Source organism: Gallinula chloropus (assembly GCF_964237585.1).
Source record: "Gallinula chloropus genome assembly, chromosome: 5".
Taxonomy (NCBI): Eukaryota; Metazoa; Chordata; class Aves; order Gruiformes; family Rallidae; genus Gallinula; species Gallinula chloropus.
In genome coordinates, this window is record NC_140090.1 from 21,421,383 (window position 1) to 21,441,150 (window position 19,768).

The following is a 19,768-nucleotide window of genomic DNA, read 5'->3' on the forward strand; positions in this document are numbered from 1 at the left end:
TCAAGATTCTGAATTTAGTTGAACAGTAGACATAACAAAGTTACATTGTATGCACATCCAGTGGCCGTTTATTTTATTTGGTTAACTGAAGTCCCAAGAAAGCCCCAGACCAGCCATGCCCCACACCAGACCTGACTAGAACTTTGCCTAGAGCGGCAGTGCCTTGTTTCCCAAGGGCTTCTATAATTCTGTCCCAAGAAGCTGCTGCATGCCATATGTTTAACCCTGGCTGTCTCCAGGAGCTGGGCTGCCTGATTACCACAAGGTGAAGAACAAGGCTGAGGTGTGGTAGTGTGTAGTAGAGACTGGGGTGATACTAAAAATTAGTTTTGTGAGGGCATCAAAGTAATTTTTGATCATCTTACAAAATTCAATAAAACCCACAGATTCCTAAGAGTAGTATCCAGAACCCTCTTTTTGTAAGTTTAGGTATATTGAAGTCTTAATAGACTGAGTGGAATAACGATTTCCAGTTTTTTAAATACAACACTTTTGATGATCCATCCATTACATCCAAAATTACATGCCTTATTTTGTGTTAGTGCTCTATTACTGTTATCAGAGAGCTGCTTTAATGTTCTTACTATTCTTGGCCTACTTGGAACTCTGTTTTTTATACTATAGCAAAATCACTAATCAGGTATTTTGTTGGCACAGGCAGTCTACAAGGGTGAAGTTTTAAATATCTTGCTGATGTTTCAGGGTAGATATTCCAGGAACTTGAATAGGCAACGCAACTCTCTCGAATTTTTTTTTCCTAACTTTATTTTTATGCATATGATAGGACTTTGAAAGTGGAACTGTGCAACAAAAAGAAAGCTATTTTAAATGATAAAATTGGTGCTCAGTGTGTACCAAAAATACACTAGAGCAGCAAGTGGTGTTACAGTGTTCTGCCTGTTTAGTCTTTTCTTTTTAACTGATACTCCAATCCTATGATACAGCTCTTGTGAGCACGGTGATTAATTAGGTAAAATCTTTTTTTTACTATATTCCTTTCCTCCCCTGCCATGTGGCTCAAGACCTTCTACCTTTCCTAGCGTAGCTAAGTGTGGAAGGTCACGCTCAGAGATTAAATTTGTTACTAGTATGTTGAGCCTCCTGTGAGACTCCTGTCTACTTTATTTATCTTGCAGTTTAGGTTGGAGATGTCCATCAGTTTTTTGGCAAGTTTTGTTGTGGTGGGTTTTTTGTTATTGTGAAGCGTGTTTTTCGTTTTGTTTGTGTTAGGGATTGTGAGAATATCAACAATAGAAAATTTTAAAGATGTGAATGTTTTTCTGCCTAGATATTAATGGATCATCAGAATTTGTCAGAACATGTGCTTTGCATGGTTTTGTATTTGATTGAGCTGGGGTTGGAAAATTCTCCAGAGCAAGAGGCAGATGAAGAGGTAAGAATAAATACCATCTTTTCCATTAAATATATAAAAATATTATCTATTGATTCAGTGTTCTTTAAAAACAGATGCTTATTAAAATTTTAATTTTATCATAGAAATTGGAATAAAATGTCTTAATTTACTCGAGCAGGGATCAGCTAAGCAAAAATCCCCCACAAGATAAAATCACATATAGTTGTGAAGATGAGTATGGTATCTTGCTATGCGTTTCAGCAGTTTCTGCATGTATAACCTGACAATGCAGATTGGTTAGATCTTTACTACTCTGTAAATTAGTACTAGAAATTTGGCACAAAAAAAATTCTAAACGGTTAAATCTAAACCTGAAACCTTTCTTGCTGTGCATTTTATTGCTCTGTATCTTCTAAACTATGTGAATTGGCCAAAAATTTTAATTCTCCTGTGGATGAGAATTTTAATATATAGCCATTATTTTCATGATTCCAAGTTTCTTAATGGTATATGACTTGAATAATTTTTCTTACTATTTAACATTGCTTATGTGACTATGGATCTGCCACTTGTGAGAGTTTGACTTACGTATAGTTTGGATTTTTTGTATTAATCTTAAGATTTTACAGCTTTGGATTACTCTGGTTCCTTTTACTTCTGTTCGATAGCACTGATTGCATGTGTTTGAGTTAAATACATAAATCTACACATGGCACTTGATCAGACCTGTAGTCATCATGGTAGGCACCAGTCCTAATTTTTAAGAGATGTGTCTGCTTTAGTTAGGTATACTGTTATATGTGCTGTATATTGTTCCTATCTTGTTGAGAGACGATGGCTCCTGTAATACAGTTATAAAAGCATCAATTTGAATTGTAACACATTAAGAGAGAGTCTAATTTTTAAAAAAAAATTTTTTAGGAATGTGCAGGTGGACAAGAGCGTTGCCATGATAGTTGGTTTCCAGGTAGTAACTTGGTTTCTAACATGCGTCACTTCATTAACTATGTCCGAGTAAGAGTACCAGAAACTGCTCCAGAGGTGAAGAGGGAACCACCTGCAAGTACGAGTTCTGATGGTTTAGCTTCATCACAAGTAAGTATATAGAGACAGCAATCCCCTTCCTAGATTAAAGTTACTGCCTGTTTTGCCTCTTTTTGTTAGTATTTTTTTTTAGTGATTTTTATTAATTCCTTAGGATATTTTTTTCTCCAGTAATCTGTTTCAAGCGTACTGATAACAGAAATAGAAGTTGTTTCATATGATACCTTCATTCAAATTATGTATTTAATGACTTTTTTTGTCCTCAATCTACCAGAACTCAAGGCGGAAGAGCCTCCAGAGAGAGGTAGATCTGTGTGCAGTTTGTTCTCCTAAGCAATTAACTAGCAACATGGCTTTAATTGTGCTCACCTTAACATTCAGTGAAGTCTTCTTCTAATTTTCCTGAATTTGCTTTTAATTTATATTGCAAGGACTCATGCTTTTTTCATGTTCTTGACCATAATCTTAGGTAGTAGACTTTTAAGCAAAGAGATATCCTTATTTTTAATATGTATTTTGAAAGAAAAGCTTTCTGTCAAATACAAAATGTCATTGATAGCTTACTGCTTGAGCTTTGTGTTTAGGCCTGTTTTGTCTTGCCAAGGTATTACTAACATTCAGCAATGTAGAATAGTCCTAGTATTCTTGAATTTAGGTAGGCTTAACCGTACATTGAAAGTGCACTTGAAATTATTGATGGCAAGTTTATTTGGGCTTTTTGTGAAAACACAATGAAATTGTCAATGGTGACTGAAGGGTCTCTGTGTCAGATTGCTCTTGGATACAGCATTTCATAGCATTGTATGCGAGATGTAGTGAAATACAATGGATATTTCTTTTGCATGTGTTAGAAAAATAGATAAAAATTTGAAGTAGGTAGGAGAGATGAAATAGATTAAAACATAAAGAAGGTAGATGAGATGATTGTTAGAATCCCATTTCTATATTTGATCTCTGAAGTATTTGGTATCTTTTGACTGCCCAGCTTTTTGAGGAGAGGGTAAGATGTTAGTGTTCTGAATTCCATGCTCAAAGTGTTCAGGAAACATCACTTTGCTGTGAGTCAGTATATGCAAGTTGCTTCCATGTGTCCTTAATTTGGGACTGAAACAAGAGTAGGCTAGCACAGAAACATCTGAGTGGGCTCTGTCATTAATGTAACTGCACTCATGTGCTTGCATGCAGTGAATAGCAGGCTCTGCTTGCAGTTATGGGTATGTGGCATCTGGATCCCAGCTAATACATCCACACAAAATGAATAATGCCCCTGGGGATGTGTGAGCTCACCTGTGTGGGATTAGGAGTTGCATTGTGCAGCAGTGCACAGTAGACTTTATTAAAGACATTTGAGTGGCATAATAGTCTTGAAATTAAGAATATTCCAGAAGAAGTAAGGAAATACTACTTGGAGAACAGAACTGTAAGTTTGCCTGAAACAAAGTAAGTTGTTAGTTTTTTTGGTATGGATGGTATTTTGATTTTGCACTTGGCTTTAATATGTGGCTATGTATAACAGATCTGTATATAGTGTGACAGCCAGGGTTGGTATTTTGCTATACTGAATATCAGTATTTTTGAAAGGTGGAAAGGAAACTTAAAATGTTTCACGCTTTTCCTCCTAGCTTCAAATATTTTCTTTAGTTTGATCAATATATGTTGTTTGTGCTTGTGTTTTTGAAAATTAAACACTGTCATTTTCCTCCCAAGAACTTGGGGACAGCTCAAGTGTTCAGTTTGGTCGCAGAACGTAGAAAGAAATTTCAGGAGATCATCAATCGGAACACCAGTGAAGCAAATCAGGTGGTTCGGCCCAAAACGTCCATGAAATGGTCAGCACCTGGTGCAACTCCACAGCTAACCACAGCCATTCTAGAAGTCAAGGAAAGCATACTGTCCCTGCTGATTAAATTGCATCATAAACTCTCAGGAAAACAAAACTCTTACTATCCTCCCTGGTTGGATGATGTGGATGTTTTAATCCACCCAGAGATTCCAAGATACTCTCACGGTGATGGAATGACGGCAGTAGAAAGAATTTTATTGAAAGCTGCTGTACAGAGCAGACTGAACAAACGCATAATTGAAGAGATATGCAGAAAGGTGACACCTCCTGTTCCACCAAAAAAGATTAGTTCTGCAGAGAAGAAAACTTTGGATAAAGAAGAAAGGTAACATTAAGAACAAAGTAAAGGGACAGTAGAAGGCTGTGCATCTGTTGATTGATATGTGTGTAGATCTTTGCATGAATTAGTTATTTAAAAAATAAGCATTAATTCTACAGTTCTCTTCTTCATCCATTTTGTATATACATGACTTACATGGGTACTGAGGAAGAACCTGCACCAACTTTCATAATGATTTTGAGAGCTAGACATGCTCACCCTTCATGTTGCCATGTATGCCACTCACATATACAAAAGTGCAGAATTCATGTTGCGTTAACTCTTGAAGCCTAACTGCAACCTAAAGATGAGGTAGAAAATGTCTTTGATTTGTATTGCTGTTCATTCACATGCACACATCACACCGTGACTGGGTTTTTGTTTGTTCTCTATATGTGGGTTTGGTAAGGCTGCCTTTTTTGCTTATCTAACACACTCAATTTTATAGTTACGGTTTTAAATTTATTTATTTACTTACTTAAAATTAATATTTTCTTACAGTCTGTAAACCTGTATGGCAGATGTCTGGGGCTGAATTTTTTTTTTTGGGGGGGAAAGGCTCAGACAGCTTTGAGATTGAACTTGGGGCATAATGAGTCCTGAGAGCACCCAGAGTACCAGCACTACTGAGACTGAATGTAGGGTGCCTGCTTCTCTTCTGCTTTCAGCAACTGCTCTGTTGCTATGGAGGAAGCATTTCCCAGCCTTAATGTCTAGACAACAGCAACTAGAGCTGAGCAGTAGAGGTGAAAACTAGGACTGATGGGAGCAAGGAGTTGAAGACTGGGATTGGGAGGAGAAACATTCTGGTCAGTAAAACAGTGAGCAAAGGAAAGAGGTCAAATCAAGTAAGTGATTGATGTGGGAAGACTCAAGCTGGAAAGTTGGGGATGTTAGGGAAGAACTGGGTTGTCAGGACAAAAATGCTAAGAGAAGAGTAGCAAATGAGAGAAAACCACTTTTTAGTGAAAATCTCAATGGGGAGAATGGGGTCTTGAGAGCTGACAGCAGAATGGGAATGGAAGTGCCTGGAGGGAGTGTTTAAGACAGAGAGAGACATCTTTTGGGATGTAATAGAGCCAGCCAGAAAGGTCAGTTGGATGGAGTGGGTCAGTGAGAGGACACTGGTTACTGGTTAGTGCAGAAGACTGAAACCTGGCATTTGAAGTGAGGGGGCAGTGGACAGGGTGAGAAGGTTGGGGCATAGAGTGGGGCGGTGAGGTCAGAGAACTGATGTTCACTGAATTAGAGACAGGGCACAGGCTGGAATAAACAAGAGTGCACAGATAAGCACCCAGGAGAAGTATTTTGCTGTATTAATGTTTTATGTAAGCAGACTATATGATTATGTTCTAGAAATTTGCGTAGAAACATGCAGCTGACTCAGTTTTTGGATTATCTTGATTTATCCTGCTATTTTTATTATTTTGAAAATAATTTTTTCACTAAATTCTCTCTGACATGTCCAAGACTTACACTGTACTTGGAAATTTACCATAAAAAACCAATGAATCTATTCTGAATTTTTAAAGTTAGTTTACAAAGTAAAATTAACTCTTTTTTACAAGTGGTCAGTTCAGCTTCCCTAGTAATAATTCAGTACACGAAGGTTAGCATGTAAAATTGTCTTTCAATTCAGAATCCAGGCTGAATGCCTGCTTTAGACAAAACACTTGTTGTGCTGCTAAGTAGTAATATACTTATGTATGGGAGAACCACAGTAATCAATAAATCCAGTAACTTTTCCCTTATAAAGGGTGTGATATTTTCAAGGATCTGTTTTGGCACTTTAGATTTTACGTTAAGTTCTAGGGCTAGCATAATGATAAGAATAAATGTTTCCAGTTTTGTTGTTCTGAGTTACTAATTTCTTCTTCTCAAATTCACAGTGGAATTGGGGACCCATGAAGTTTATTAATGGATAATATGATAACTGAAATTACTAATCTCAGGCTGGCAGTGCTCATATAGTCAGGTTGCAGTGTTTACTTTCTGTTTTGATCATTTTGTTTTTCTTTTCCTCCAAGTATAGTTTTGTATTAGTGAAGATCAAGCAGACTCTGAGTGTTCAGTGATCACCTTTTTTGGCTACTTCAACATGTAATGACAAACTAGGCATCACCTAGACAATGGGTTGTCACCATAGGAACTGAAATACAGAGCTAGGAGAGGGAGCTTGAACTGCTTGCAGTATTTTTTTCAATTGCAGTGTCATACTCCCATGGGCCATCATGGAAAATTACTGAGCTGTACTGAATCTGTCAGAGTTTGTTTATGTCTTCTTATTAAAAGCCTCTATTTACAGTCACTCTGCTTTTAGTCAAGACGTATATTGAGAAATTCCCAGGGAGAAATAAATAAAAACAGGTTTAATGAATGCCCTGGTATGATCCTCAGAATAATGAATCTTAGGATTGTTGTAAATAGAAGTTATTTTAAGAAATGGTGGCTGTGCAATGTGACAGATAAATGGGTAAAGATATTAAGGTTTTTAAGGTGCCTTTAAGAAAACAAGTTAGAAACTCTGACTTATAAACAGGCCACCTCAGGTAACAGGTTACAGGATCTTAGCTGCTTTGGGCCTGTGCATGCCTGCCTGCTCCTCTGCCAGATCAGTGCTGGAGGCTAAAGAGCAACCCATCAGCATGTCAGATGCCAAGTGATGTTTTTTAATCCCTTGTTAGTTACCTGAATCATCCCTGAGCAGGGGAGAAAAGAAAAGTAAATGGAGATGCACAGATTTTGTAGCTCTGATAGAGCATCCCTAGCTGTACCGGGGAGGTGTGGCAAAGCCCTCTTCCATGGGGCACGAAGGTTGTTTACATGTGCCATGTGATGAGCAGCTGTGGTGGGAATTTTGTTTGGTTTTTCGGCTTGGATGTTCCCATTTCTTCTATTTGTAACCTCTTGTCTAAGTAAGGGTATTTTCTTAGTACCTCGGGAAGAAGAAAATTGCTATTTCCTTTTTACATCCATCAACGTTCCTTCTATCAGCTGCAGTATACATATATATATATAGGGAGTTATAGAATAGCTGGTCATATATAGCCTTGTACAGATCATTAATAGAGTTTAAACAGAAGGATAGAAGAGAGTCTAATATCCTTCACTTGTAATCCAGAGCTGTGTTAAACAATGAGGAAAATGTTAGTGAAGTCAGCTTGGCTCCAGGGAGAGAAGGACCTTCAATCTGGAAGCAATCTCAAACTTCTCTAAGTCTGGGTATAAAAGCTGTTGGTGACCAGTATCTAGGTTGGAGGTGGAGGAAAAGGAACCAGTATGAGGAGCCTTAGCTGGAAAATAGATCATTCTTAATTGTGTCCCTTGGCCTCAAGCTTGATATCAAGCTTGAGCAAGGTAGGCTTATTATTACTGTCATCATCATTAACAACTTCTAAATGTTGGTTCCTTCCACAGTACTTGGTTTTGTACAGCTGCTGACATTTCACTCTTACTCTCCACTTTACACAGGAGAAAAACAGCTTTTAAGAGTGAGGTCTTGGGTTCTTTTTCTTATGGTGCTGTGTCCTAATCTGTTAAAGGATCCATCCTTTGGTTTTCTGAAGTGCTTTTTAAGGCAGGACTTTATTCCTTTCTTTCTGACTAAAAGAGCTCCTATTTCTTAAAAAAACCCTCTACTTTTCAAAGCAAGAAATTCCTTTTTTAAGCTTGAAAATTAATCCTTTATTTAGACAAAACTATATTGTGAAGATAGTGACTGTAATCAGCCTGGCACTACGATTTTTTTTCCTTCATTATATTTACTCTTCTTCCCCCCTTCCCTCCTCTTTCACTCAGGCGGCAGAAGGCCAGAGAAAGGCAACAGAAACTGTTGGCTGAATTTGCCTCAAGGCAGAAAAGCTTCATGGAAACTGCCATGGATGTTGGTAAGTTTTTGTGTGGTTGACTACCTGCGGGGGCAGGTTGTTGGGTTTTGGGTGTCTTTTTGTGTTTTTTTTTTAATTTCCATGTTTGTATTAAGGTTTTTACTCAAACGGTTTAAAAAACGCCAAACAAGAACCCCTCCCCTTGTATCCATTTGTTCACTGAATACTTCTTAAGAGGCTTAAAGTCGGGTTTTCTAGGACAGATAATACATAATTGCTAAATAACTGATTAAGCAGTCTTGAAAATATTTAGAAGAGAACACATTATCTGTAGGACATAATTAATCCTATTTTTTCTTGATAAACAGTGGATGAAATTATTATAAGTGTGTGATGTCTCTTAAAGCATTTACTTTTTAATGTAGAACATCCCAAAGTTAGTTTGTCTTTTTAAAGATTGCATTTTTTTCAATCAGTAATAATAAAATTTAAGATTATTTCTTCACATAGCCTCAATTTTTGATAAAGTAAAAGGTAAAAAGGTAAAAATTTGGCATTTAAAATTTACATATAGAATTAAGGAACCCATAATTCTTAGATCATTTCAGTTGCTTTTGCCTTGTAAAGTTGCATAATCTTGATTAGTTTGTGTTTAAATGAGGAATGGAAAATACGGATCACTTCATTGAAAATCCACACTTTTTGAAAGATAAGAAAAATCAAGAGTCTTCTTATCCTTCTTTCAGTTTGCCATGTGGTTTTGATTTGAGTTTCAGCACAGATTAGAAATACTTTGGCAACTGGGGTATTTTTTGGAAAATTATCTTTTTTGAAATTGTTAAATTCCCTTCAGTTCATAAGTTTCTGAGAAGATTGATTCCTTTAATACTTATAAAGGTCTTGGATACAGCAATCACTGAAATTTCTTTAGCAAATTAATGACTATGTGTATGGTGTTATGTTTGGAGAGTGCAATACAACACAAATAGCACATAAAATAAGTTTGTCATGCTTAATAAATTGGTAGCTATTTCTTTTCAATCTATTTGTTGAAGTAAAGAAGGAGGGAAGAAGAAACATGCAGTTCTACTTATTAAAAGTTAAGTCTTTAGTACAGTCGTGGCTAATTGAAATCACCTTAGGAATGTGATTCTGCAGTCACTTGCATTTTTAATTTTTGATATTAGAACTTTGAAGTTGATGCTTTTATATATGAAATCACATGTATCTATATATCTACCTATCTATCTGTCATAGCTGTATTTGCATTTATTACATGTGGCGTTAAAATAGCTCACAGAAAGGAAGTACATGTTACAGTATGTAGGATTTCTTTCAAAGCCTGGATTAATTTTTTGCTATGAATATTTTCTTCACCTTGCTGTTTCTTTTTAACCCAAGTAATTTGTTTGGCAGTGAGTGCAGTCTCTGTACGTTACAGCAAATCACTGGAGAAGTGGCAGAAACTATTATTACTCTAATTTTAAAACACCAGACATGGTACGAATTCTGAAACTGCTCTTTCTGGAATGATCCAGTTTAAAACTAGTCTAAGTATTTAATAGTCTTATCCTGAATTATATTGTAGCTGTGCTGAAATACTACCTTTGAAAACAAAAAACTCTTTCATACTGAAATCAGTTACAAGGCATTCTGTTCTCACGTATTCAAACTCTGTAACCTGTTAGTTTTATCATATGTTGAAATTCAGCAGGAGGCTTACTAATTAATTTGGATTTTGTTGTAACAGTAATAATGCTGTCAGAATGCAGGGGTGGTTAGGCCTCAGCTCCCTGGCTTTCACTGATTTAATTGGTGTCATTTGAGCAAATTGTTATTATCATCATGGTCGCCACAAACTCCATCTATGAAATGTGTTTGCAATTCAGTGGTAAAACATGAGAACTGGTGGAATTGGGTTTGGGTATAGCACTTCAGAAATTTCGTAATAATTTTCTCTTGGCAGTGAAAGACTGAAAATGCCCTGAAATTAAATGTCTAGGAGATGGTAGGAACAATGGAGAATAGCCAAAGCTTAAAGATTATTTATTAAACCCCCATAAATGTACCAAATTCCAAAGCATTTATTAAAGTGCCCAGAGTCAGTTAATCCCTTGAGGCTTTCCTCTTGTTTGATTGTTGGGATGCTGCAATGAAACATAGCTGAAGAAGTTACTGAACTGTAATTACGTGTTCATTTTGCAATATTAAAAGTGTCTCATTTTACCAGCAAAAAGTATTTACTTGAACTGGAATTGACAAATTCATCAGAGATTCTGAAAGTGAAGGTTGGCATTCTCTTGCATGTAATCACTCTAGAAAAAAATACCAACTATCTAGCTGTTTCCATTTGTACCCCCTGTTTCTTTCTTTGTATATTCTCTGACATCTGCAGAACTGTGTTGCCCTACAAACTTGCCTAGAAGTAACTAAGTGAAATTTAGAAACAGATAGGTTAATAAACTAGGATGGGACAGAATCCACTCTGCTGTCTTTAGCTGTTTGACTGCAGGAGAAAAGTAAAAAGCAGAAAAATAAACTAAGAAACATTGTTTTAAGAGTGGCAGATAGAGCTCTTGCAATATCTGAGGAGAATGTCTAGTGAGTCAACATTGTGTCGTTGTGTAGTCCCATACAGCATCAACCCCACTGGCCTTCGAGTCTCCTAGTAATAGCTACTTCTGCCTCTGTTCTGAGAGCACTTACCACAGTGTGAGGCTGTGGTTTATCTGTCTCCATGCAAGAGATTTCTGGAACTTCAGGCAGGACTTGATAAGAACAAAAAGTGATATTTGCAATGATGTCAGTTTTATAAACATGGAAAATGATGATCCATTCCAGGCAAGCTGCTGAAGTACTGAAGCAAATGTATCTTAGTGAAACTTTAAGTTGGTTAATGTGCAATATACAGATATTAAGATACCTAGAGTTCCTTCAGTAGCTTATTAGCTGCCTCTGAAGTGCCCAGTGTGGTGGGTTTTGTTTGTTTGTTGTTGTGTTGTGTATTTTTTTTTGCATTGTGCTAAGTATGCAGTGTGATCTTTCTGTTTCTTTCCAGTGATGTGAGTCTCAGTGGGTGTTATTTTGTCCTTTTAGCAAACATTCCTTAGCTAGAGTTAAAAAGAAGTTTGGAGTTTTAATGCAAGGTGACATAAATTTCCTAACACTCAATCTTCTGAACCCAGATAGGAAAATAAATTAGGTACTGATCTCTTGAGAATACGTATGCTGGGTCAGGGCAAAGAATATTAGCATGCTAATGGTTGCTTGGTGCCTAGGGGCCGCTTTGACACACAACGTATACAGCAGTAAAACGTTGACTACAGCCAGCAGAGATTATAAACTCTTTACTGGTTTTAGAGCCCTTTAGATTCTGGGGGGTTTTCTGGGTAGGGAAATGGAGTGCATCTTTCTCTCTGGAGAGTACAAACGAAATAAAATTCAGGCAGCAGTGCATTCTGTGATAAAACAGTGTGCTAGATTTTGGCAGACTGCTCAGTATTTGCTGGAATTTTTTAACTTTGGGTCTCTTGTTCCTAGTGATACAAAACCAAACAAAGAGCTAAATAATTAACTTCAAAAAACCCATGGGAATGAGTGTTTGGTACTGCCCTGGATTTCTATCACAGTTCAAATGTTTTCATCTGCCTTCAATGTTTGTATCTTTGTTTTTAATGAGATTCATATTTATCCAGACTTCTGAAATAATTCACAAGGACAAAGCAGAGTCCCAGAACTCACTGTAAGGGGGTGGGGTGTGTTACAACATCCAACAAACCTCGTGAGAGAAGCTAGGGGAATGATACCAGTACCACATGTCTTGTCTCGTATTTCTCACTTACTCCTCTCTCATACACATTGATGTCATCAGGACAAGTAAGCCTCTGTGAAGTCAGTTAGGTTAAATCTTTGGAGAGTCAGCGTTTGAAACTGTAAGCATCTTTGGTTGTATTCCAAAGGATCCTTGACATAAAATATACTTGCTGTCTCATATGACTGCTGCCTGGCTAGTAAAGCTGTGCTTCAGCCTAGCAACAAAAGCCAGCTTGGTTTTCCTTGCTCTCTTGCCATTTTCTGAATCTTCAGTAGAGTGACAAGATGTTGTCTTTTGTATGCCAGTGGTTTTCACACAAAACAAAGCTGTAGGCTGCTACAAAACCTGTTTGAAGGATGGAATAATGCACCTCACAGTTGCTATCTTAGCAAACGGCTGGCAAAGGATTCATTTAGCACTCAAAATGGCAACATTTTTCTGGGACATAAGTGCTGTTTTCATGGAATTATCTTCATAGTTTTTTCAAGAATGCTGGGGGTTTGTGCATCAGTGGAAGCAAAACAAGGTGTTTTAGATTATTCATCTTTTTGTTGCAACTTATGTAGCTTTGTTCACAGGACAGTTCTTGGTGGTGGTTTGGTTGGGGATTTTAGTCAGAATAGGAGGAATTTTGTTTTATTAAAATGTTTAAATATAAAGACTTCTCATCAATATAAAAAGAAGATTTAATTAGAAAGGATTTTTGTTAAGCTGTCTTTTTATAATTGCATTTTGGAAGTTAGAAAATGTTAGTTCATGCTTTAAAAATTGATAAGAACCTGTATTTTCTAAGTAAAATTAATAAAATAGCATTACAACCCCAGTAATTTAAAATAAATACTTGACAAGTTGCCATGGAAAACACAAAGCAATTCTATGCTTTTGTTTCTATGAAATGGAGGGAAAGGAAGGAAAAAAAGTGTTGTGGAGCTACAAGTTTGGGGGCATTTTAAACCTCTGTACAAGAACTATTGCATTACAATCCAGTTTAGTTTTATTTTTCCCCATGTGATACAGGATATAGTGAAACACCCTTTATATACTAAGATCAGTATTTTTCCCTTAAACCTTAAAAGAAACAATTTATTCTGAGTGAATGGTATTTTGAGGACTTCCATTGAGTTTTTCAAAATCAGATCTACATGCTATATTCTCTTACTACACGTCTTAAAGATATGGAATGGATGCATAGCTTACGTTGTATTGACAGTGTCTGGGGAAAAAATAAGGCTTGAATTCTCTAGCCATTCTTATGTCATGTGCTTCTGATACACAGGTATATGTGAGCGTGCATTACACAGTTATGAGGTGATGGTAAATATAAAAACAGCTTTAGTCTTTACTTCCTTCTCTGCTGCTGTTGCTCCCAGGTTTTCTGAATGTGTGGACTTCAGAGGAACCTCACACGTTTGCAGTGGTGCATCCTGCATTTGCTTTCATTGTACGTCTGACTGCCACTAGATGGTGATAGACGTGTGTACAATATTAACTGTGTGTCCGTGAAGATGGGAGCTTGTTTTCATGTGATCCTCAATAACTGTCTGGAAACTCAATAGTTACCAAACCAGTGTAATTTTGATTCTGCCCCGTGAGTGAGAGCATTGCATGCAGCTTTTCTTAGCAAAGAAAGATGCTGCCTGGCATCCAGTACACCTCCTTGTAGCAGCAGGCCTGAACTTGGAGTGGACTCTGAGAAGAGAGCAGCTCTCGAAAGACAGTTTGAGGACTGTTGCTGCACTCAGAGTTTTTGGGTGCTCAGTCCAGGACCTTGGCCTACTTAATCAAGGAGGTAAAAGGCATGGTTGAAGATGGGGAGGAAGTGGTTTATTTTGCAACAGTTATCTTCTAGGAAAGAAATAAAACACTCGTATTCTAGGTCAAGAGACTGACTGAATGTGTTCCTGAGCAGTCAGGAGAGGACCATTTAGTCCTAACATGCTTTTCTTTTAAGCCAAAAAATTCTAACCTTTGATTGTAACTTAACATAAAATTGCTTCTATTTTAGTTAGCACACTGCCCCAAAACCACCATCAACTGTGAACAAAGCTACATCAACTGCAGTAGGTTCAATACTGTGAAGCTAATCGTTGGCCTTGAACATTTATGTCTGTGCGCCTGCGAAATAGTAATGTGGACCATTGCAAAACAAGATCTCTGATATGTGTTGTATATGGTAAATGCTAAACTGAACATCTGTTGCATAACAGCACATTACTCTCTTAATGCACCCCAAGATTGTCAAATTTTCGTCTTTAGTTACACATTTCATTTGCCTTGTCTAAGTATTTTAAAATAATGTCTAACTTTAGTTTATTTAATTAACAACTTCTTTTTTCCTAATTGTTGTTAGTGTTAGTTATAACCAAATCTGGTTTTGATAGAAATTCACATTCATTGACTTTCATCTCTGTTCTGAGGTTTCAATTTAAAGTCCAATGAAATAGAAGTTAGATCTCTGTTTTATAGAAGTTTTAAAGAGATCAAGTTTAAATCAAAACTAGGAATAATTTTGAATAAAGGAAAACTTGTACTCAGTTTTGTAGGTGACTTTCTGTTTGAAGCAGCAAGGTAAGTTTCAAGTAACTGTCAATTTCTATCTATCTTATTTATCTAGAAATTATTTTTTAATTTTATCATCACTTCCTTGATGCAGGTGCAATAGAATTTCTTTCCCTCTGTTTAATATCAACTTTCTTATCATTTCGTAGAATCACCAGATGCTGATATTGCCATGGAGGTAGCTACATCAGAACAGCATGTTTCTGAGGCAATATATGATTGTGTTATTTGTGGACAAAGTGGTCCTTCTACTGAAGACAGACCTACAGGGCTAGTTGTACTATTACAAGCATCATCAGGTATGAATGTGTGACATGTAGGACAAGCAGTGTTTCTTAATTATGTGTACATAAATACTGTGTTTTTCCAGGCTCCATAAAACACTGAGTCTTCACCCTTTTCTTTGTGAATGATCCTCCATGAGGCCCAAGTGTAGGTCTAAGAGTATGGGGAAAAATTTTAAATGTTTTGAAGAAGAGTGAACAGTTTTGTATCCTCTTAGTTCCTGTTAGTTACTGTAAACCCAGCAAGCAGTACATGATACACCTTCAGGAAAATAGGTATTGAAAGGAAAAGAAAATAAGATACCCTTCTGTGTGTATATATAGGTGGTTGTGGACATATGTAGATATTATATGTAAATGCAAAAGCACAACCTTCACTGTTTAGGCTTTTAATACTTTTTTTTTACTGTTTAACATCAGCAATGCCCATTGTAGTTACAAACCAGAATTTCCTGGTTATTTTATCCATTGTGTTCTTTATTGCTTCTTTTCTTCATAGTGTTGGGACAGTGCCGCAACAGCACTGAGCCAAAGAAACTGCCAACTACTGAAGAGGAGCAAATATACCCTTGGGATACCTGTGCAGCACTGCACGATGTCAGGCTTACAACTTTGCAGCGATACTTTAAAGATGTACGTACTTAATGTGAACAGTACTACCACTGACAAAAAAAATTGTGTAAAACAAGAAATAAATGGAACTAGTCATCCCAAGTTTCATTTCTGCATCTAGTGAACATTGTTCATGTTGCAGTAGTTGCTAAATGTTTACATTTGATAGGATACTTATGTTTAAATAGTGGTTTGCCTTTTCCATAGTTAAGTCTTGGCATAGGCATCTAGTATATCTACAAGTCTATATAGTTATTAAATATCTATGCAGATGTTTTCTACAAGAAGGTATTTCACATTTCAGTGTGACCACACAATTGAGACATGGGTTTGCTGCCTTAGGTAGTGCTTTCAAAACACCAGTTTCCTTGAGGCCGTTCAGAAAACCTCCTAAAGGAATTACTCTTAATTAGTTAAAAATATTTCCAGTAGCACAGAGTAAGTGGAAAGAGTTGGGTTGTGAAAGAGAAGGGAAGGACAAGTGGATGGGAAGGAGGGACCAGCGGAAGATATTCTACTGAATCCTCAACTCTGCACAAACATTACTGAATTTCAGTTTTGTGGTTTGTAGCTCTGTTGGCTGTTCCTGGCAGAGTTTTGCATCGCCTCACAAAGCCACCTTACATCTTTTCATATTTAATTTTGAGAGCCAATTCTTGTTCAGTTGTAGACCTTTGTGGAAGTGCTGCCTGTGCCTTTTTCTTACTCTGTATAAAACAGACATGTAAGGTAATATATAACTGTTCTGAGAAATCATTCTGGGGGAGTCGAATATGTAGCCTATGACTGTAAATTACCTCCTATAGAATAGTCCCAGGTGATATACCAGCTTTTAGGAAGATCTAACTAAATAATCAGCCTTTAGAAGCTTTAAAGAGGAACCACTGTGACGATTTTTACTTGGACTTGATTGCTAGCTTTCTCATAATCTGTCATCCACAGATAATTGAAATTTGCCAAGTGTAACCAAATTTGCTTGTGTAGATTCATCAGGGTAAATTTTATAACTGAGATATTTTTTTAAATACAGCAGTATTTTCAGAAAAGCACTCTCTTCCAAGGCAAATGTCATATATGTCCTTCCTAGAAAGTAAAACTTTTAGGGAAGTAAGCAGGAAACAAAACAAAAAGATACTTTAGTTCAGAAAGAATCTGTAGACAAGCTTGTCTGCCTTTGACGTTTATGTTTCTTCATTTTTTTCATGCAGTTAATGAATATTTTTTCCTACTGCAGTGATTAAAAACATTGAAGAAATCCTTTAGGTTTATTTGTACATGTTTGCATGCTACAAATTGAAGGAGTCCCAAGTAAAATGTTACTCAAACTTGATCTCAGCAAAGTGTCTGTTTCCCTTTCTGTGCAGTAACGGTACCAACAGTTAAGTCTAAAATACACTGTAATGCAGTAAATTAATCCTGCTTTCAGAAATTCCAGGCCTGATTGAAACACTAGTTGAATTAGCTATTTTTGCTTTCAAGTTTCCAGGTTGGTAATGTGCTAAAGAAATCTCTATGTGTGAAAAAACTAATCCTTAATTGTCTTTTGGCAAAAAACCCTTGAAACATCTGTTAGTGTGTTGAGAGTCTTGTTTGCTGTGCTAAGCAATGAGACCCTTTGTGTATCAACTGTGTCCTTCCCAGTAAGTGTCCTTTCTCTAACAATCATTTCATGAGGCAAGAAAATAATTTCACTTAGATGTCAAGACTTTTAACTTACAAAAAAATAGTCTAGTTGCTTCCACTAGAAGCAAAAATATTCAGAAGCCACGTGCTGTACAGACAAGGCAAAACAGGAAACGGAATTTTTCTTCGTTGAGATTCCTTTTGCACTTTCTTAGCTGAAATTTGATGCTTCCTGTCAGTCAGGGAGTAGGGTTCTTACCCATTAAAGGAAAAATCACTGGAAGTGATTATTTTTAATGTGGAGAAGCATGACTAAGGGTTAGGAGGTGAAACTTCATATACTAGATTGATAGGACTATTTTCAGGATGCCATCGTAGTCTGTGAACAATAGCTTGGTAAAGTTATGCTCCTTCCAAGCCTATGGCTTGCTGTGGAATCTCCTTCATTTCTGAACTCAAGAATAATAAAAGCTTTCTGCAAAGGCTTTGGGATTGGGTTGAGTATTATACAATGCTAGTTAGTAGCCTCTAAATATATCTGATAAATAATGTATTTCCCGAATTAAGTGCTTGTCCTGCAGTGCTTATCCAGGTCTCTAATACAAACTTACTGATAGTGCGGCCTACTAAATTAGGCAGGAACTAGCAGAACAAAATGTTTTTCTTGTGCTGTGTCTTGAGAGAGTCATAGCACATGAATGTCAGGTTGAGGCACAGTAAATATGATAGCTAGAATTTGTAATTTTGTTTTGATTTCCTGCTTGTATGCAGGAAAAAAAATGAGATGCTAACATGTCTTCAGAAAATGCAGCTATCAGAGTTTGGTTATTTACCTCATGCCTTGGTTTTACATCGTCATTAGGACCATTTTAGGGCGAGTCTACAGTAAAAACTATTCAAATTCTTTTTCCGTTCTTTATATAACCAGATTGCACATTTTGATCTTTATGCAATTTTTTTTTTAATGGAGGCTTAGACTCACTACAGCTAGGTATTCTGCAAGTGAATTTTGTAGAATTCCTGATAAGTTTGCCAGTGGTGACTGTTTCCTCAGTTTGTTATTTTCTGAGAATGATCAGTGATGTAATTTTATTCTTGACACATGGGCTGTAAGTGCAGTCTTTGAACAAGGCCAATGTTTTCAGAACAATCCTAGTATAAAATTCAACTCACTAAACAAGTATTTGTTCTTTTCCCTTTATGAAATGTTATATACATTGTTCAACAACTCTTTAAAAACCCTAAGTGTTTACACTAAGTTTTAATAACAGATTGGGGTTTAATTATATGCTGTGATCTTGTTATTTTGGTTATGTACATGGCTGAGTGAAATGTACTGGAGCAGTATATTGCCATTGGACATGGGATAACTTGTACTTTTGGAACAGATGGCAGTGTTAGAACCATCTTCATGCTATAATGCAAGAGGTTCTTTAAAGAAGTCATTATCTTACGTGACAGGAACTGCAAAAGTTTAGCTTAAGTGTTTGGCTCTGGAAAGAATAGCATAACATCAGTCACCATGTAAGACAGCACAAGTAAATACTTTGCAAAACGAGTATTTTCTTTATGCCCACAGCATGTCTGCTGTGGAAAAAGCATAAAAGTCTATTTATTTTTTTTAAACTCTTTAAGTTGTGTTAAATACCTTTATAACTATATATATTGTTCTTTTTTTTTCCCCTTAATATTTTTGCTTTATTTCAGAGTTCCTGTCTGCAAGCAGTGTCAATAGGCTGGGAAGGAGGTGTTTATGTACAAACCTGTGGTCACACATTACACATAGATTGTCACAAATCTTACATGGAATCTTTACGGGTAAGTAAAACTAAAGATCATCTTATTTTCTGAACTGTTCTTAGTGAAGTCCATTGGATTTATGCTACTCAATTAAGAGAAAGAAAAATTTGATTGACGTGAATGGACAAGATCTTTTTACTATATTTCAAGAACTGTTGTTATTAAATATCTTGTTACATCTTGACATTACTAACAAAAGTACTTTGCTTTCAGTTATCCTGATATAGCAGAAAAAATACTTGACTAGTCCTGTTCTTAAAAAATTAAATCACTGGGTTTCAGAGGTTTTCTTTTTCTCATGTGCATATTCAAGTAAAGCATTTCTTAGATTTTTTTTTTGTCCCTCTTTCCTATATTCTTATTTTGATACTTAATGTATGTTAGAGATTACAGCGAAGCTGAAGAAAAAATTAGAGGAGAATTTTACAAATATAAACTTATGCTTAAACTTATGCTTAAACTTATGAAAACTCTGTTACAAAAAGTTAGATTTTTATCTCCAGTTATGTATGGCATCAGGTATGTATATACACGGAGTTCAGAGAAATAAGTTAAAATAGTTTAACTCTTGTGAATTGTGTATTTTTTTTCCTGCTTGGAATATACTTTATATGGTCTTAAAATACAGTTGTATGTTAAGTTTCAACAATTGTTAGCTAGAAAAGACATGCATTTATTTCCAGGTGGTC

The 19,768-nt window shown here is 36.3% G+C and overlaps 1 protein-coding gene across 1 annotated transcript in view; it reads left to right on the forward strand.

Annotated features, from left to right (window-relative positions):
- UBR3 (ubiquitin protein ligase E3 component n-recognin 3) overlaps window positions 1-19,768 on the forward strand; it is a gene marked incomplete at its 5' end in the record, with an annotated part of 108,858 nt that overhangs the window by 47,601 nt on the left and 41,489 nt on the right. Inside the window, 7 exons of the mRNA XM_084265134.1 lie at window positions 1,289-1,393; window positions 2,276-2,449; window positions 4,106-4,566; window positions 8,359-8,447; window positions 14,910-15,059; window positions 15,544-15,677; window positions 18,987-19,097. Of these exons, the coding sequence (XP_084121260.1) occupies window positions 1,289-1,393; window positions 2,276-2,449; window positions 4,106-4,566; window positions 8,359-8,447; window positions 14,910-15,059; window positions 15,544-15,677; window positions 18,987-19,097 (1,224 nt within the window). The remainder of the gene's footprint in view (window positions 1-1,288; window positions 1,394-2,275; window positions 2,450-4,105; window positions 4,567-8,358; window positions 8,448-14,909; window positions 15,060-15,543; window positions 15,678-18,986; window positions 19,098-19,768) is intronic.